This window comes from Dermacentor variabilis, chromosome 8, assembly GCF_050947875.1.
Source record: "Dermacentor variabilis isolate Ectoservices chromosome 8, ASM5094787v1, whole genome shotgun sequence".
Classification (NCBI taxonomy): Eukaryota; Metazoa; Arthropoda; class Arachnida; order Ixodida; family Ixodidae; genus Dermacentor; species Dermacentor variabilis.
The window spans coordinates 125,862,046-125,881,322 of NC_134575.1; the positions used below are offsets into that span (position 1 = coordinate 125,862,046).

The 19,277-nt window shown below is 45.9% G+C and overlaps 1 protein-coding gene across 1 annotated transcript in view; it reads right to left on the reverse strand.

The window, feature by feature from the left end:
- LOC142591564 (glutathione hydrolase-like YwrD proenzyme) overlaps nt 1-19,277 on the reverse strand; it is a 69,607-nt gene that overhangs the window by 42,387 nt on the left and 7,943 nt on the right. Inside the window, exon 3 of the mRNA XM_075703876.1 lies at nt 7,265-7,418. Within this exon, the coding sequence (XP_075559991.1) occupies nt 7,265-7,418 (154 nt within the window). The remainder of the gene's footprint in view (nt 1-7,264; nt 7,419-19,277) is intronic.

A 19,277-nucleotide genomic window follows, 5' to 3' on the forward strand; every position in this document is an offset into this window, starting at 1 on the left:
TGACATTTGGTGGATGTGCTGCGCCCTTTACCAAGATGGAACTCCGCAGCCTGACGCTGCTTACTGTTTCTGCAATGCCTGAGGACTTCGCGTAGCCCGATCCTCCCCTGGCATCGCCTGTCGTCTGCTCCGGTGCTCTACGCCAACAACATCATCCACCCTTCACCGGCAGCGACGACCATGACGTGGAGGACTCGCTCTCGTGGTACGATCGAGTGAGTGCGCATAAGAAATCTGATGACACAAATAAACTGACTAACGTCATCTTATATCTTTCTGGAGTCGCTAACGTCTTGTTCCAGAATCATGAATCCGACTTTTCCACTTGGACAGAATTCACACATTGTTTCAATGATGTCTGCGGTCGCTCTGCTGTGCGCAAGCTTCACCCTTTCCGGGTGGAGTTTTCACCTGGAAAAGGGTGAAAACTTCACCAGCTACATTGAATACGTAGTTGACCTTTGCCGGCACATTAATACCGCTATGCCCGACTGTGAAACGATCAAGAATTTCATGAAGGGCATAGAGGATGACGCCTACCAAATGCTCTTGACAATCCTCAAAAGATGGACGAGGTCATTATCCTGTGCCAGAGCTACGATGAGCTCCGCAAACAAAACCTTACTACGCGCCGAGCTACCGCGCTGGACGACACGGCTTCGGATCTAACCGACAGTTTCAGTGCTGCTCCCGCCCGCTCTTCCTTCCTCGACAAAATCAAGCAATTCGGTCACGAAGAAGTAACGCGCCAACTGTCGCTGCTGCCTGCTGCCCAGTCGTCTGAGTCCTCATTGTCTCCAGAACTCGGACGGCTCATACATGAACAAGTCAGCTACGCACTACCTCATGCTAATCAGCCACCTTGAACCTCGGTTCCGCTCACCTACGCTGCCGTCGTCGCCACACCATGACCTCAGCCTGAAGTCGCGCACTACACGGCCTCAAGTGGCTTCTATGCATCACCTTCTTCAGCTGCGAACTACTTGCCCCGAAGCGGCTTCTGCACGCCCCTGCAGCCCCTACGACCAGCTCAGAACTGTGCACCCCTACCTAGGCCCCCTGTTGACAATTCGTGGCGTACCCAAGACAACTGGCCGATCTGCTTGGCATGTGGCTCTGCTGGCCACGTGACACTGTTCTGCCGCCGGCGGGGTTGGTATCCTTCCGATACTGCGAGACTTCAAGGGAACGCTCCTGACTCCCAGCCCTGCTATTCTCCCCCAGTTCCACAGTTCGCTCGTTCACTTCCTGTTCACCGACGCTTCAACACTAGTCGGTCTCCTTCTAACCGTCGACGTTCCCTATCCCCCATCGTTCACCGCCTTAGAGCTGGGGAGGATAACTAAAAGGTGCAGTTCCGGAGGCAAGAACTGCGATCTCTTCGAACTACAGAAGCCCTCGTTTATTCCCTACGAACGGCATTGAAGTTTTTGCCGAAGGTATTGTCGTTCACGCGCGTTTCGATACGGGTGTCGCAGTGTCCGAGATTGCCGACCAGCTTCACCGTAAGCTCCGAAAAGTCGCGACGCCGTTTTCTGCCATTTCTATACGTACAGCAAGCGCTGAGCCAATTGAGCCCTTAGGAACATGTGCCATCCGTGTCGCTATACAAGACAGTTTATAGCACATTGAGTTTGATGTTCTTCCCCGCAGCTCTCATGCCATCATTCTAGGATGGGACTTCCTCTTATCTCATCACGCTATTATTGATTGTGCCCGTGCAGAACTTAAGCTGACTCCATTTTGCGGTAGCCTTTCCGCACATTGGCCTCCACCTTCTGCTCGAGTGTTCGTCGCCACTGACGCTGATATCCCTCCATTCTCTTCGGCCCTTGTGCCCGTTCACTGTGCTGCTTTCCACGATTCCACAGTTCTTTTGACACCATCTCAACTTGCTGCACGCCGTCATCCCTTCTTGCTTCCCTTTGCCCTCCTGCCCTTTAGCCTGGGCTCGAGCGCACTTTACGTTTCGAATCCGTTTTCGTGTCCACCAAGCTTACATCATGGCGAGTGCCTCGGTTTTGCTGAGGAATTCGACACGAGCGCTGTCTATGATGTGCCTGGTGACTCGACTACTCTTCAATTTGGCGCCATGGCTCTTCCTGTCTCTGCACCGGCGCGTGCATGTGGCCGAACGTTTGTTCCGTGTATTGTTCCCAACCTCACTCCGAGTCAGCGCACGCAGATTGTCGACCTCCGTAACCGATTTCGAATTGCATCCGACCTCCAACAACAATCTATAGGACGTACCTCGACAGTTGTTAATCACATTGACACGGGAAGCCACGCGCCTCTACGCCAACGTCCATACCGTGTCGGTGACGGAGCGCCGTGTCATTGATGAGCACAGAGGATACACGCTCAGACACGGCGTGATACAGTCATCACACAATCTCTGTGCTTCTCCGGTAGCGCTGGTCAAAAACAAAGGTAAGAGAATTCGTTTTTGTGTGGACTACTGACGACTCAACAAGGCAACCCGCAAAGATTTTCCGTATCGACGACGCACTGGACTGCCTCCAAGGCGCTGAACACTTTTCGTCCTTGGACTTACGATCCGGTTATTGGCAGGTCCCGGTAGCTGACGCAGACCGCGCGAAAACGGCAATTTTTACGCCTGACGGCTTATATGAATTTACCATGATGACCTTTGGCCTGTGTAATGCGCCTGTGACGTTGGAAAGATTGATGGATAACTTCCTCCGGGCCCCAAATGGCAAACATGCCTTTGTTATCTCGAAGAGATTGTCATCGTTTCCCTGGACTTTTCTTTTCACCTGCTCCGACTCAACCGCATGCTCACTTGCATCGCCGATGCTGGACTCCAGCTTAACTTATACAAATGTCGATTCGTTAGTCATCCTTGGCCACGTTGTTTTGAAAGATGATGTGCTTTCATATCCAAACTCCCAGGCGACACGAAATTCCCACGACCAAAGACCAAAAAGAGCTCCGCAGCTTCATCGGATTATGCTCCTACTTTCCTCGTTTTATCCGCTACTTCGCCACCATAATAGCGCCTTTGACGCAGCTTCTAGCGGGTAACCAGGACCTCTTGGCCTGGACACCAGTTTGCGATGCCGCATTCACGACGCTGCGTCATCTTCTAACCTGACCCTCTATACTCCGACATTTTGACCCAGGCGCACCGACAGAAATACACACGGATGCCAGTGGCATCGGCATTGCCGCTGTTGTTGTACAACTAAAGACTGGCTTAGATGAATACGTTGTTGCCTTTGCTAGCCACGCACTCACGAAAGCGGAATCAAACTATTCGATTACAGAAAAAAGAATGCCTGGCTGTCATTTGGGCCACAAATAAGTTTGGCCTTACCGCTACGGCCGCACGTTCGACGTCATCACGGACCACCATGAACGCCGTTGGTGGTCGTCCTTAAATGATCCTTCAGGTCGCCTCGCTTGATGGGCGCTTCGCTTCCAAGAGTGCGATATTCAAATTCTGTACCGCTCTGGCCATAACCATTTGGACGCGGATGCCTAGTCTCGCTCCCCAGTATAAGGCTAGCCCAATTATTAGAAAGTACGAAAATGCGAGTCATTCTGCCTTTCGTGATGTACGCCTAAAATACCGCCACACAAACCACTACGGGATTATTCCCGTTCTTTCTTATTTACGGACGCGAGCCTTCCTGAACAATGGATACCATCCTTCCATATTTCCCTGACACAACGGAGGCTACTACCCTGTCCGAAGCTGCTTCACCCGCAGAAGAGAGCCGAAAACTCGCCTGCACAATTACTTCAGAAGATCACAAGCGACAGAAGCACCTTCGGGATATTCTGTCCTCTGCTGCACTTTGTGCCCCTGGCTCACTAGTCTGACTTTGGGTTCCCGCTACTAGCCCTGGACTTTCACTGAAGCTTGTGTCCAAGTACAAGCGTCCCTACCGTGTCGTCAGTCAAACGTCTCCTGTGAACTATTTGGTAGAACCTTTTTAGCCACCTTCCGATAAGTGCCGCCAAAGGCGCGAAATTGAGCACGTTCAGTGCATCAATCCATATTTTGATCCACCAGTGCTATCTTTCCCGTAGGTCGCCGAGACGGCTCCTCTTCCCCAGGGAGGCGACTGTACTGGAGGAGAACGAGCACTAGGCACTGCTTCGAGAAAGACCACTACAACGAGTGGTTGAAAGCCTTGTGCCTGTGTTGCCTAATCTGTGTGACCTTTCCATGCAGTGCGCTACTACCTGAGGGTTCTTCAAATTGAACTGTAACACATCTTGACAAATAAATATACCATGTTATGATGACTGCCTAGAGAACGTGATAATTTTCATCTTGGTGTGACATACTGTATTTTGAAAGTTTTGTTGACATTTAGTCAATATAGCCAACACAAGTCAATAGTCAAGACGAGATATAGTGGAGACAGCCAATATACCCACATTCTACTTTTCTCGTACAAATCGCACGGCAATGTATTTTGATTCTTTAGCGTGCGCTCATCTGCACTGCGTGGAGTCGCGCGAGGCTGGCTCTCTGAAATCCTTGTGTCCTTGCAGCTGCCTTCTTGCCTTATATAAAGCGGGTGCGTGAAAAATATCGTGTGCAAAAGTCAATACGAGGATATGGTGTAAACCAACATCAGGAGAGTGAAGAAGTAAGGTCATGGCACTAAAAGAAATTCTTAGCTCTTAGTCTTCCTGCTGAAATGCATGCGAAAGATGTAAACGACTGCAACAGTCAACTGCTACACTAACTTCACTTTTTAGATTTAAACAAAAAATAATTAACCCACAGTCCATCCCCGTTCAGTATCAATGTTAAGATACTCCTGCTAACAAATAGAACATTGATAATTGCCAGTTGTCGTAACTATGTCATTAGTCTGGTGTGTCGGAAACACCACTTGTGACACATCCTCAGAACCCGCCCAGTGTTCACCCCGCACAATCTCTGGTTGTGCCACTACTCAAGCCATAATTTGAGGATCATAGCTGCAAACATGATTCTCAGTAAGGATGAAAATATGGTCCTCTAGTTCAATGGATATGACTGGATGTGCCTATAAGAAAGGGCAACAAGAGATGTTATGGCAAGCTTACCCACATTTCCATACTAACAAGAATGTTCACTATGGCCTGCATCTAAGCTTTCTAAATGGCATTAACTTATCTTCATTTATGAGGTGCGCAATGGACTCTATTTTTGACAGACTCGACCACTGCTGCAGTTCGAAATCATGCATTTTACATTGTTGAAGGCATGTAAAAGTTGCAGTTAGACCTCATTTATTAGATTATTAGACCAACTGTTTGTTTTGTGTACGACAAACGACTGGTAACACAGAATTAAAGCAACGTTTTATTTTGAGCGGTATTTCTCCAGTAAAAATATTAAAGCAATAAAGACATTTTGATCTGCCATGCATTAGCAAGATGCAGAGATTACGATTCTATGCTCCAGAGGAAGAGTGACTTAGCTGTTCATCTCACATAACTCTCAAACTCCAATTCATATTAGCAAGCGCACAGACATGTCCAAAACAATGAGCCTATGTAAAGCGCCCCTGCAATTGTAATCGATTTTGTGCGCGATGGCGACGAGCGACGGCTTTGAGAGACAAAACGGGCCGTCGGTTGAGAACAGATCGCTCGGTTCTGGAAATCTAGAATTACTCAGTCGTCGCCCGAAAGTGCAATGAGTGCGTAGCCAATAGCGAGAAGCCGGAACTCCATGTACATCATTCAAATACTACCGATTATTGCACAGAACGAGCAAACGATTGTATTTTGATACGTTCAAGGATAATAAGCTACTGCAGGACCTTGAGAAATCTTTGATGTTGCTTTTTACAGCAAAATACATCAACTCAAATTACTAAAGCAGGCGTCACGCTAGTTCCGACGCATATTTGCAGCCCTCATACCAGAAACACCGGGGAGACGTCGCTCAAAGTCATCGCTCGCACGGCGTACGACTTGTAGGCGACCAGCGAACGCGACAGCCATCTCCATCGCATCATTTTTCGCTGTAGCGCGGAAGGTCGCTTACAAGGGGTGTATACTTTGTTCAGCATAAGACATGAATTCCTCATGCGCTTTCAGTAAGTTAAAGATAACGCGTCCAGCGGACCTCTTGCAGCATGCAGCTGAATGCCTGTGGCAATGTTTCTAACTAGCACTGGCGCTGCACATAACTTCAGTGGTCGCAGATCACCTATGGGTGAAAGACCCCGTGAAGCACGCGTCTTATATAAAAGGAAAGCAAAGCCCCCAACAAACTGACGCCTTCTGTTATGTGAGTGGTTATTTTAACAGCATTCCGTACACAGTAAACTGCCAGACTAAATGAATTTGAAAACACAAAACGAAGGCTAAGCACACTTCGCATAGGCTACGAATCATGCGCTGGTGAACAAACCATTTTAAGCGTCCCGTCACCTCACGTTTTATTGAACACACTATGGTTCTGGAAGCGTTTGCGATTTTCCAAGGTCTTACGGATAGCGGCAAGTGATAAAATTACATGCGACGACTGGCTTTTTCTACTGACATCGAGAGACACTGCGCGCTTGCCTAGTCCGTTGTCAATTGCGTCTACTAAGCGCCTGGACGACTTCCTGGCGATAGCAAGGTGCACATTCTGCGTATGTAGCAAAGTTAGCATTCACTTACCGAGGAGGATTTTCGCGGCCACGCGGAATGGCTGAGACACAATCTCCCTTGGATGGCCTCCGTTGCTGCTCGCTGGACGGATCGCCTTTCTCCGGTGCTGTGCTGTTCCGCGATATTGAGCGCACTTGCCGCGGAGCAACTCCGAGTAAAAATGTAGAGCGCTGGCTCCGCGATCCTTTGAATTGTGGCTGCCTGTTCTCTCAGAAGCTAAACGGTATTGTCTTTGCTGAGCGTGCGTGAGTGATACATCGCCATGTTCGGTGCCAACCGCCTACGGTTATAGCAGAAGTTCATCCTATGCTTTCTTCTCTATTACTGCAACGGTAGAACGGGCATTCTAGTCTCTCTCAGAAGGGCAGAGTGAAAAGAACATTTCACCCTCTCCTTGCCGACATAATGAACAATGCATTGCACTCCACTCGACATTTTGCGAGAGTAAAACAACGCTTTCAAGACTAAATCAGCCGCTTCACTCCTGCGATACCATCCGTAGTTTTTAGATTGTAGAGTAGTTTCACGGTGAACCGGGAAATTGTTTGCTCAAATCACCATTCTAGAATTGTAATAGCGTTTGACATTATAGTTAGCACTAAGCTGACAGCATTCACGCAGCGAGACGCACCTTTCCCGAGCCAAAACGAGTAGCAATGTAGAACCAGGCCTTCGCTGCACCGGGAACCGTTGCCTGCAAGCCATACATGTACCTCTCTTTTGTCCAGTCGTATCTGCTCTTGGACTCCACCATCTCCAGTGTAAGCGCAGCCGGGCTCCTGCCACTGCGTGTTTTATACGCATGTTATAAAAATCTCTCCTATCATTTATTTTGAGTCACGCATTTAGAACATCTTCTTTTGCTGGTGTTCGGAAAATTGATCTCTGAATCGCTTTTATGGAAGCCTCAATCAAGTTCAAAGCTTATTATTTTACTTACTACAGCGCTCAGCCCTCAGCCCGCAGAGTGTAACCTTTATACTAAGGTGCTGCTTCATTCAGACGGTGCGTTTTAATCACCTTTAGCTGTACCTGTAGAACTTCAATAAGCAGTACTGCATAACAATTAAACGTTCGGCTAATTGGTGTAATTCCATAATGTGATGAGCAGCACGAGAAGACAAGGACGCAAACAAAATTCCGCAAGACATATCTCATGATTACTGTCAACGGTAATGCATTTGGATAGAATAAATATAGCCACACAACTTATTACCGCCATTGAAAGGAATTTTGTATGAAGCATGTCCAGCAATGGGACTCCACTTTCGTGCTTTCATGATGAGTTGATGTGACTTGACATTTTAGAATGGACGGGCGAAAGTGCTGCGCTCCAGTCGTGATAACAAGTATTAAAACAATAAAATAACAATGTCGCAAAAGCAAAGAAACATACAAAGCAGTAAAAAATAGCGAAAGTGTTATATGTCATATCAACTGTATGATCTAACTTCAGTTGGAGGAGTTGCACTCGTTACTCTCCACTGCTGATGCAGCGTTTTCATAGTGGTGGACACTGCCATTTGCGAGCGCGTCCGTAGTTCCATCGGTTCCCTCACGAACGGCTGCTTCCACGGGAAAGGGAGATGCGCGCTCTTGGAGTAAGATGGTGCCCTCTGTCTGGCTAGGCTCGTGTGAGGCCCCTGCAGGGAGGACCAGATTATCCGTCTTCTCTTCCTCTTCTCCGCACGCCCAGTACTTTGCAGCCAGCACTTTCGGCTTTGAGTCATAGCGATGTCGATGCACAAGAGTGCGTAGAGCTTCTGCGCTAGGCTGGACGAGCAGACCACTCTCGTTGCTGTTCTCATACAGGTTTTCGACAGCAATTGTTTTTTTTGGTCCTGTATAATTGCAGCTTTGGTTTAGAGAGCATTGCGGACTGCCATAGTGCGCTGTTTTCTTTCCTAATTTCAGCACTCACTGCGTTCGCCGACTTGAGTTCGCTGTGTTCCTGCACTGGACGAGCGAAGAACACAAACTTACGCTGAATAACGTGTAGGCGTCTACTCCATTGAGCTTTAACACGCTTAAAATGTAGATATCTTAACAATCGTCGGGCCCACCTGTTTTCGCTCATTGACCCTAGACGACCATCAAATGGAATCTTGATGGTCGCTTCTCTAGCACCTAAAGAAGGCCAGCCGACATCGCCTTGAATCGCCGCGCAGCGACGTGCCCATGGCACTTCATAAATGTCCTCCCAACTTGGCGCAGATTGTGTTCCACCCGTCCAACCACGCACGTGTACTACCTTCCATAGCTCTCGCCCCATCACAGGGCGGCTGCAACCTCACATACACTGCCTGCGCAGCAAACTCCATGCCCTCTAATTAGCCCGGTTGAATTGATTCACGTGTTAATCCACATTTTCTTACACACTAACCGTTGCAGCAACCAAACGGTATTCCGTTGACCACGGAATTGTGGTACCATTGCGATAAATCATCGGTTTGTGGCCCCAAGGACCGGAGATCGACGGCACCGACGATTTCCTCGTATCGAACTCGTGTCCCAGCAGACAGGGGTGGGCAGAAGCCGAGAAGACCAACTACTGCCTCTGCTCTACATTCTCTGCAAGCAGCACGATGTAGTCCGCAAACAGGCGGCACGGCAATCTCCAAGAGTTCAGCTGACCACCCACTGTGTACTGGAACTCGAAACCAAGGCCACTCCAGAGCAGCGTGCCCTCCATAAAGGACACATCTAACATGTAATATAACGACAGAGGGCACCCTTACTTCATACTTCTGTGTGTCGCCACCGGTCTCCTGCTGAACCCAATAAAGGAATCAACGATATTTTTCTCATGCATGCTACGAAGAAGGCTGATCCATGTGCTCGGCCATGCAGTGAAGCGTCTGGTCTAGCGGAACGCTGTCGTTCGCTATCGCAAAAGTCCAGGCAACATCCCACTGAGTTTCACGACTCGTTCCGCGTCAGCTTTACCGTCTGGCTAAGCACAAGCAGATGTCCTCCAATCGGCGGTTCTACCGAAACCCGTTCTCCATTTCCGTTAGAACGCCACTGTTATCGGCCCATGAGCAAATCCACGTTTTGACTACTTGCGCGACCAGTTGACATAACACACTTGTGACGGTGAGTGGCCTGTAGTCCTTTAGCGGTTCCTCCTTTCCACCGCTCTTGCGCAGGAATGCAACGCGTCCGCTATGCCAGTCGGGCGGAACGGGTTCACAATGCAGGATGTCAGTAAATATAACGGCAAGGCATTTTCGGGCTTCATTGGAGAGACATTTGACCAGCACCCCTGGAATATTGTCCAATCTCTGGGCTGTATAAGTCCCAATGTCCACACACTCTGCGTCAAGCGCAAGTGGTGTATTTACCCATTTGCTCTTCTCTACGCTGTATTCGGCGCCCTTGAATGGGTAGGCAGGAGGAGCCTCTGGCGGCTGTGCAGGCGTGGAAGCGCGCAGTTGCGTCTAATAGCTTGCAAATTGTTCCTCGAAATCGGAGACGGGGAGACTGGTGCCCTCGCCATTAAATTCTTGGTGAGGATCTTTCCCATCGAGCATCCGCACATACGACCAAAATTTTGGTGCACCATTGTGACCAGACAAGGTACGTGAAAGGAGCCGACGGGGATCATATTCGGCGATCTTCCTTTTCACAACGTCCTGCAGGGTCTGTTTACATGGGACCTATTACTGCCAGGCCTCCTAGCGTTTGTCGGTGGACAGTTCCCTGACAGTCCAGCGCTGGTTTTTGCTGCTGGCCCTTTGCTGTCTGGCCCTTTCCGAAGGGCATCTATACTTCCGTGTCCCAGCGTCCTTTACAACGCACTCCACCGCGTGTATTCCTGCGAATTCCTTGTTGTTCCGTACTTCGTCGCATTTGCTAGATATATTCGTTATAACTTGTGTGTTTTTTCAAAGGAAGGGGCCCTTCTAATTCATCCGTGAGTGCCACTTTGACGGTTACTTGCAGGCAGCTGATGGCGATCATCTTGCTTTGTCTGTGCCATGCCACGTGGATGTAGATATGGTTATACAGATGCGGCTGTGATCCCTTGCTACGCTGGCCTACCCTAGAACGACAGAAAGCTGAGCTAGTTCGTAAGGATCCATTATGCAAAAAAGAAGTGGTGGAAGTGCGTGCGTGAGTCAGCCTTTGATTACTTTACATAAGGAAGAGATTAAGTGCCTTAACAGCTATCTCTCACGTAGTCCGGCACGTGTACCAAACTGACACGTGGTGTTACCATTCCTGAGCATGCGCAGATGAGTTTTGTGTCTTCTTTCTTTTTCCGCCGCAGTGCTCCCTTCAGTTGATAGTCGGCGTTCGTGTTGTCCACTTCTCTACTCTTGTGCTCTGTATGCACGCCTCACTTCTTTTTTTGCATAATGGCCTACCCTAATTGGTCGCATTCCCTGCCAAATAACTCATTCGATTAATCGATGCTCCTCAGTCCCCATCGACTGCGGAGCACCGGACATAGGCGGCGATCAGACCTGCAATGCAGCAGAGGATGCTAAGAATCTCTGGATCCGAACAGGTCGCCAGTGGAAAATGACCCTTGTAGCGTTTAAAACCCGAACCACCTGGAGTGAGTGAACCTAACCTAGCAGGACTCTTTGTGGAACTATCAGGTATTGTTTGGGATATCATTGGCTTTAGCGAGATTCGAAGAACAGGTGAGGCTTATACAGTGCTGAAATGTGGCGACGTCCTCTGCTATTGAAGGCTACCAAATAAGAAGCAGTTCGGAGTAGCGTTCCTAATTCACAAGAACATAGCGGGCAACGGAGATAAATTCTACAGCCTCAATGCGAGGGTAGCAGTAGACGTAATAAGACTGTATAATAAGTATAGAATAAAGGTAGTACAAACCTACGCTCCAGCCTCCACTCACGAGGATGAAAAATAGAATAGCTTTATGAAGATGTTGAATTAACGATGCTAAAAGTGCGAACTCAGTATACTATTGTCATGGGCGACTTCACTGCAAAAAGGGGGGGGGGGAGAGCAGCTGGTGAAGAAGCAATTGGCCGGGATTCTGCGTGGAACCTACAGCGCAAATACTAGGAGAACTCGGAGACATGTTGGTGGAATTCTCGGAAAGGAACAAGCTGCAAATAATGAACACCTTATTCAGGAAGCGTTGGAACAAGAAGTGGACCTGCAAAAGCTTTAATGGTGTAACAAAAATAAAATTGTTTCTTACTTTCTTCAGATCACAGCATAGTGCAGCATGTAGAAGTGTTAGATAGGGTAAAGAGCAGTGATCATAGGTTAGTTAGGGCTAGGATTCAGCTCCATTTAATGGGAGAAAGAGTGAAATTGGTTAAGAAGAGAAAAGCAAACGTAAACGCAGTAAGGGTGAAAGCATACCAATTCAGGTTTAGTACAGAGAGATGAAGGTGACATAGAGGCATTTAATACAACTGTAGCTAGGCTGGCTTCAGAGGCAGCAGTTTAAGTGGGAAGTAAGGCACCAAGGCAACCAGTAGGTGAGCTCCCCAAAGTAACAAAGGACCTAATAAAGAAACGACAAAGAATGAAAGTTTCGAACTCAAGAAATCAGATAGAATTCGCAGAACTGTCAAAACTGACAAACAACGAGAAAAGAAGCCATATTCGGAATTACAACGTGAGAGACAGAGGAAGCAGTAAAAATAGGACGCAGCCTGAGATCCGTGTGAACGAAACATGGAATCGGACAAATCAAGATGTATGCAATTCGAGATAATCAGGGTAATATTGTGACCAATCTCGCAGATATAGTACAAGCAGTGGAAGAATTACGTACTGACCTGTAAGTACCCAAAGCACCCAGAATCTCCATTCGAAGTAGCAATAAACGGGTTACCGAGGCACCTTCTCTGGCTAGACATGAAGTTGAAAAGGCCTTGTAAGACAAGATGGACTACCGGTCGATTTAATCAAAGGTGCAGGATACATAATGCTTGAAAAACAAGCGACCCTTTATAAGAATTGTCTATACACTTCATGGGCCCCAGAAAACTGGTAGAATTTCAACGTCCTACTAATCCACAATAATCAAGGAGAAACAGGGGAAAGGCCGGAGTTGTAAATTCAACACGATGAGCAAAACGAGAATAAGGTGAAAGCGGGAGCCAACGTTTCGGCTAGTGTACTTGGATTCTTCAAGGCGACGTATTCTTTCCTCGCCACAGTATATATATAGGTGGGGTACTAAAAGGGAGAGGGTGTAAGGCGGGTCGGCGCGGAAACGAGGGAAGGTGCGTTCGCGGCGATGGTGTAGACTCCAGAATAAAGGAGTGCTGAGCTCAAGGCCCATGACAAGCCGTCTGTTAATCACGTATCAACGGCCGTGTGTCAGCCGCTGTGTCCACGTCGTGCACAGCACCCCTATATTACTTGTTTCGCTGGTAGTTGTGGGCTAGGTTGCCTCTGAAAGATGTAAAAGATTGAGCGCCAGAAACGGATGCCCGTGCGAAAAAAAAATTGAAAGAAAATATACCAATGGACTAAAACTAAATAAAAAAACACTAAGCAACCAAAATAAGTGTTGTTGCCTATTACTTGAAATTTAGCATTACAAACAGATTCTAAAACTCCCTTTGAGAAGTTTATGTCTATAACTTCCAATGTCTTGAATTTATGAATAAGGCATGATTCTCTGTATTTGCTTTCTGGTTCAGAATGGAAATTTGACTGTAAAATGTAGAGTTTAAATTCATCGAAGTAATAACCTGGTTGGCTGGAATGCTCGACGACGGCTTTGAAAAGCTTTTTAGCTCTGCCCGTGCGATATCAGTTTAATCTGACGTTCACTGATTGTCCCGTTTTGCCTATATATGGTTTCTTATAGAAGGAATATTCAAGCATATAAATCACATCCGAAGTTGTACAAGTAAAGCTACATTTGACTTCCTGTGTTTAACTACTAGAGGTGCTTGTAATTCTAACGTCACTTTGAAGGTGCCTGCAAGTTTTGCACCAGGGAAACATGCTTGTATTACGCGGGAATGATGTTGGATTATTTTTTCGTGCACTTACATGTCTTAAAATTCCTGTTGCGGTGATAGGTAACCCTCGGTACATCCGGGAACGCTTTTCTCAGACGCTCGTTACTTGATTATATTGGGTGGCATTTTTGTAGAATGTTGTTTGTTTGGGAGTGCATTCGAATATTTTGTTATAAAGGCTGGCGGTCTGTCGGATTCTGGTGTAGGCGCTTTTTCCGTTAATTCTGATTGTCTCTCCAATCTTGACGCGACATCATAAGCGCTTTCGAGAGCAACTTGTGGATAGTTTCTTTCTGCTAGCATTGTTTTACTGTCATTTTTAAGTGGTGGCTATAATCGTGATCTTCGATGCAGATTCTTATTATTCGTTTCAATTGTCCGGCAAAAATTTCTTGCATGCATTGTCGCTGGTGATGACTGTTGTAGTCTAAATATTGCTGGCTATCCGTAGGCTTCCGGTAAAGTGTCGTTTTCAGTTTTGCGTTTTCTATGTAGACCGTCGTCTCAGGAAAGTTGATCTGACTAGGAGACTGGTGAGCAGTAAATTTAGCGCTCAGGGGAAAGCGGTTGAAATGGAGAATTAGGTCGGTAACGCACTTGTGCCGTGTTCCCCTATTAGAAATATGTCGTCAATGTAACGAAAACAGGTGTGGAAATTAAAAGGGCAGGATTTCAACTGGTCTACTTCAAGCTGTCCCATGAAAATGTTCACATACGTGGGAGCGTACGGTGTTCCCACGCTAGTGCCGAAAGTTTGCAGGTAGTGAATAGAATGAAATCTGAAATAGTTGAGACTGAGAACTAATCTAAGGAGTGACAGGTAAACTTCAGGAGCATGCGCTTGGCGATTGATTGCGAGGGATTTCGAAACGACTTCAATTCCTTCACTCATGTGTTTGGTATTGTAAAGGGCAGAAACGACCAAGGTGGCTAGAATAGCAAGGTCGGAAAGGATTTCGTTGCCTTTGATACCGTCGATAAATCGAAGGAAGTGCGGCATGTCTTGAAGATGAGATGGGAGGGTGGTGGAGGTGTTTGAGAGGCGGTGATTTAAAAATTTAGCTAGTGACTTGGTAGGTGGGTTATTAGACACAATAGACTGACCTGGGATTTCGGCTGCAAATATTTCTTCTACAGCAAGATTACGTATTTGAAGAGGAAGATAAAAACGCTCTGCCTCTTTATTCTTGGCCGTGGTGAAGCGATATTCAGATTGCATGATTAGTTGCCTGAACCGGAGCTCCACTGTTGTGTTTTTCAAAGTAATGCTGTAGTCTGAAGTGGGGTTAGAGTCGAGTTTTCTGTAATGGGTGTGGTTGCTCAGTTGTTTGGAGGCCTCATTCTTGTGCTTTCTGTAGGCCATATTACAAATACTGCCGCCTTTGAGCGCTGGTTTTATTACAATAATATTTCATTCCCTGAGTTCTTTAATGATTTGGTGCTGAGCGGGGGACAAATTTTTGCGTTTCCAGCAATGCCGAGCTGACTCTAGAATTTCCTTTGAGATAAGCTTTATCTATAAACGCAGGTCTGGGCACTGTTCTTTTTCCGGTTTCTACGTGCTAGGTGGTCTCAGAGACTCTCTATCAAAGTTTTCCTACGTCTTGCCTATCAAAAAAGAATCCGTGCTGCGCATGCGCCTTGAAAACTCTGTTATGTCTTTGTGGAGCTCATATTTGTTTACTGCGTTGTTTACGGGAAAAAACGACGGACCACATTCAGGAGATCAATTTACTAGGGATTTAGACTCTGCGATATGTCTACTATATGTTGCTGCAATGCTGTGGATGTTCGCCTGTAGAACTATCCGTTGAGCTATGTGTCATGTGCTTTTTATTTTTTATTTACTCCATTATAGAATTTTCTTTTAATTACTGTTTTTTCACGAGCGCCGGTTTCTGGCTCCCCTTGTTTTACCTCTTTCAGAGACACGATAGCCCACGATCACCGGCGGAACAAGTAATAGAGCGGTGCTGTGCACGCCGTTGACACGCCGGCTGACATACGACCGTTGACACGTGACTGACAGACGGCCTTGTCACTGGCCTTGTGCACAGCACTCCTTTATTCTCAATTCTACACCCTCGTCAGTAACACACCTTTACACGCTTCTGCACCCACCCGCCTTACGCTATCTCCCCTTTTGAAGATATATACGCACATATATATACTCTGGCGAGGAAAGCTTATGTCGCCTTGAAGAAGACAAGTCCATTTGTGGAAACGTTGGCTCCCGCTTTCACCTTCCTCTCCTTTTCTAACCCAGAAACAGGGAGACAAATAATTAAAAAATTATAGGCCTACTATCTTATTTCCAGTATTACATAATGTTTTCTCCAAGAGAATCTCTAATAGAATAAAAGCAACGGTAGACTTTATCCAACCAAGAAAGAAGGTAGGTTTCCGAAAGGGATGCTGTACAATGGATCACATTCATGTCATCAACCAGGTTATCGAGAAACCCACACACTAAAACCAGCCTCCCTATATGGCTTTCACAGATCCGAAAAAGGCGTTTGATTCATTGGAGATACCAGCACTCATAGCGGCATTACGTAAGCAGGGAGTACAGGAGGCTCACTTAAATGTTTTCGAAAATATCTACAGAGCTTCCACAGCTGCCTTATTTCTCCACCAAAAAGTAGGAAGATAGCTACAAAGAAAGAGGTCAGACAAGGAGACAATCTCTCCAATCCTATTCACTGCGTGCTTGGGAGAAGTATTGAAGCTATTAAACTGGTAAGGCTAAGGAGTAAAGATAAACGGCGAATATCTCCGCAAATTTCGATTTGCAGATGACACTGTCCTTTTCAGAAACACTGGGGACGAGTTACAACAAATGATTGTGGTCCTTAAGAGAGATAGTGTAAGAGTGGGGTTGAAGATTATTATGCAGAAGACAAAGATAGTGATCAACAGCCTGGCAAGGGAACAAGAGTTCAGGATCGCCAGTCAGCCTCTACATTCTGTGAAGGAGTACATTTACCTAGATCAATTACTCACAGAGGAGCCTGATCATGAGAAGTAAATTTTCAGAAAAATAAAGATGGGTTGGAGCGTATTCTATTACTATTGTTACTAGAAAAGTGTACAAATATTGCATTCTGCCGGTTCTGACATATGGGGCAGGAACATAGAGACTGACAAAGAAACGCTAAAACAAGTTAGGGACCGCGCAAAGCGCGATGCAACTAAGAATGTTAGGCATAACATCATGAGACAGGAAGAGAACGGTGTGGATCAGCGAGCAAACAGGGATATCTGACATTATAATTGACATTGGAAGAAAGTAATGTAGCTGAGCTGGTCATATAATGCGTGGGTTAGATAACCGTTGAACCATTATTGTTACAGAATGGGTACCAAGAGAATGTAGGCGCAGTCAAGGACGGCAGAAGACTAGGTGGGGTGATGAAATTAGGAAATTTGCAGACGCTGGGTGGAATTGGTTGACCCAGCACATAGGTAATTGGAGATCGCAAGGAGAGGCCTTCGTCCTGGAGTGGACATGTAAAGGCTGATGATGATGATGACGATGATGTTTCTTTATTTTGCACTGTTTCCTTATCTACCTTTCAAGCTACAAACTATCCACCCTGACATTATCATAACGATTTAATCTCTTAACTTCACAAAATAATTATTTCTTTTTTGTAAACAAGGGGTGTGACATTTTTCGCGCCATGGACAGATTTCGCTGGCACACTGTCCAAAGAATTTTCACGCTATACCAACATTAAAAAAATCTTCGATAAGAGGCCACCTCACTTGTAACCTATTGCAAGAGCGACCCAGATGTGTTCATTTAACAGGATGCGAAGCTAACTATTGAAGAAATAAACCAGGACACTTCAGGATTTACGTCACTTCCCTTTGTAAAAGCGTTCGATGCTTGGCTTATGTTATTTCATTGAATTCAGAGAAAAAATATTTACACTATCTCTCTTGGGAGTTGGGCCTTATCTCAATACAACATCTAGCTCTTGTAAAACAGGGCAGTATAGCATAACACGCCACAAAGGACCACCTAATGCAATCCTGTTTCATTACTGACATCGAGTGCATCAGTGTTAAAGACTAGCAACGTGAAAGACCTAACCATACCAACCGCATTCATCAAACGTCCTCAAGCTATGCCAGCGCTGTTGTCTAGCCTACTCCGTGTTGTAACGTAGTGAGTACGGGCTGATTTGGATAGAAAAGTTTATCGTCACACACTGCGTGAAGAAGTCGAATTGCACTAGTCGTGTGCATGCACACTCAGTCTTACAGCAGAATTGGCCAGTTCACCATTCACGCTCCAAGCACACTCAACCAGGTACGACTTCATGACGCGAATTGACTTGTCTGACGTTTATGACCTTAAAAACATTTATGGCTGAATCTATATAATATGATTTTTCTATCATTTACTGGAAATTTGAATAGCTTAAAATTTCATTCTTCAGCCAACAGCCCCTATCGAGTCATTGAATTCCCAAACTATGTTTATTCCATTCCTTCAACTTGCGCAATGTGAAAAGGCTCGTGTACTTTGTTGACGTGCAGTTTGAAGAATCAGAAGTGCGGAAAATTAGTGAATGGTCCCCAGCTAATGCGTGTCTTTTATTCACAAAGTGTTTGTTGATGTCATTCTACCGACAATATTTATTTGTTTACGTGGGTTTGTGAAGCATTTTTATGCGTCCGTGGCCCCAATAAACTTACAATGGTTCAGTGCACTCCACACCTGTAATAACAAGTGGAAGAGAGTCTCGGAATCAAGACTTAAACATCTACCTTACATGAGAGGAACCGAGTATTTTACAACCATGCAGACTTCCGGGAATGAACATGGACAGCGATGGCGTGCAGAAAGAAACGCGCGCTTGAAACTGATCGACTAATTATATTGCGTAAAAACTAAGTTTAGGTTTGCTGCGCAAAATTTGTAGTACTCACTTTGTTCCATGCTACATCTTTTTTAGAGATTGTTAAGGAGAAATCTTATCGAATCAAGAAACATCCGTGAACTAAACTAGGTAAACTAAAGACATTGGTACAAGGTATCTTCGCATATTTTGCCTTGGTTTATTGCTGAATACGCACAATGATATACTCTACAATTGGAATTTTTACAAAAAAAAGTAGGTGTGTGACAGTTGAGTGCCGTACCAGGATGTCAAGCTTTTTGTGTTCGCACAAAGTGTTTTCATAAAAGTTATGTGATAATCCCTTAACTTATTTTATGCATTATATAGAGCCCTAATAAACGCGACCATGCAATTACCGTTCAACAGCTGGGTCAGTTTTCTGCTTGGCTTTTCGAAGAACATGTTTTTGCGACATTTTCTTTAAAAAATTTCTGAGGCAAATGAATAAAACTAAGTTTATGAAGAATGATCCCTAATTCACAACTCTGTAGCAGTAAACAACAACAGCAACAAGAAACTTTAGCACTTGATTTGAACAACAATATAAGTGCCATAAGTTACAAGGCGAAAGTAGGACAGATTATGCAATAAAGGTGAACGTGCAAAAATAGGTATGGTCACACGTTCGAAGCTGGACTACCCGCAATCTTAATTTGGTACATGCAGTAAGGCCATATTGAACTTTACCAGGCGCGTACTGCTGTAACAAACAAAAAACATCCTTCCTACGAAAATCACTATGTGATTTGAGTGACAGAGA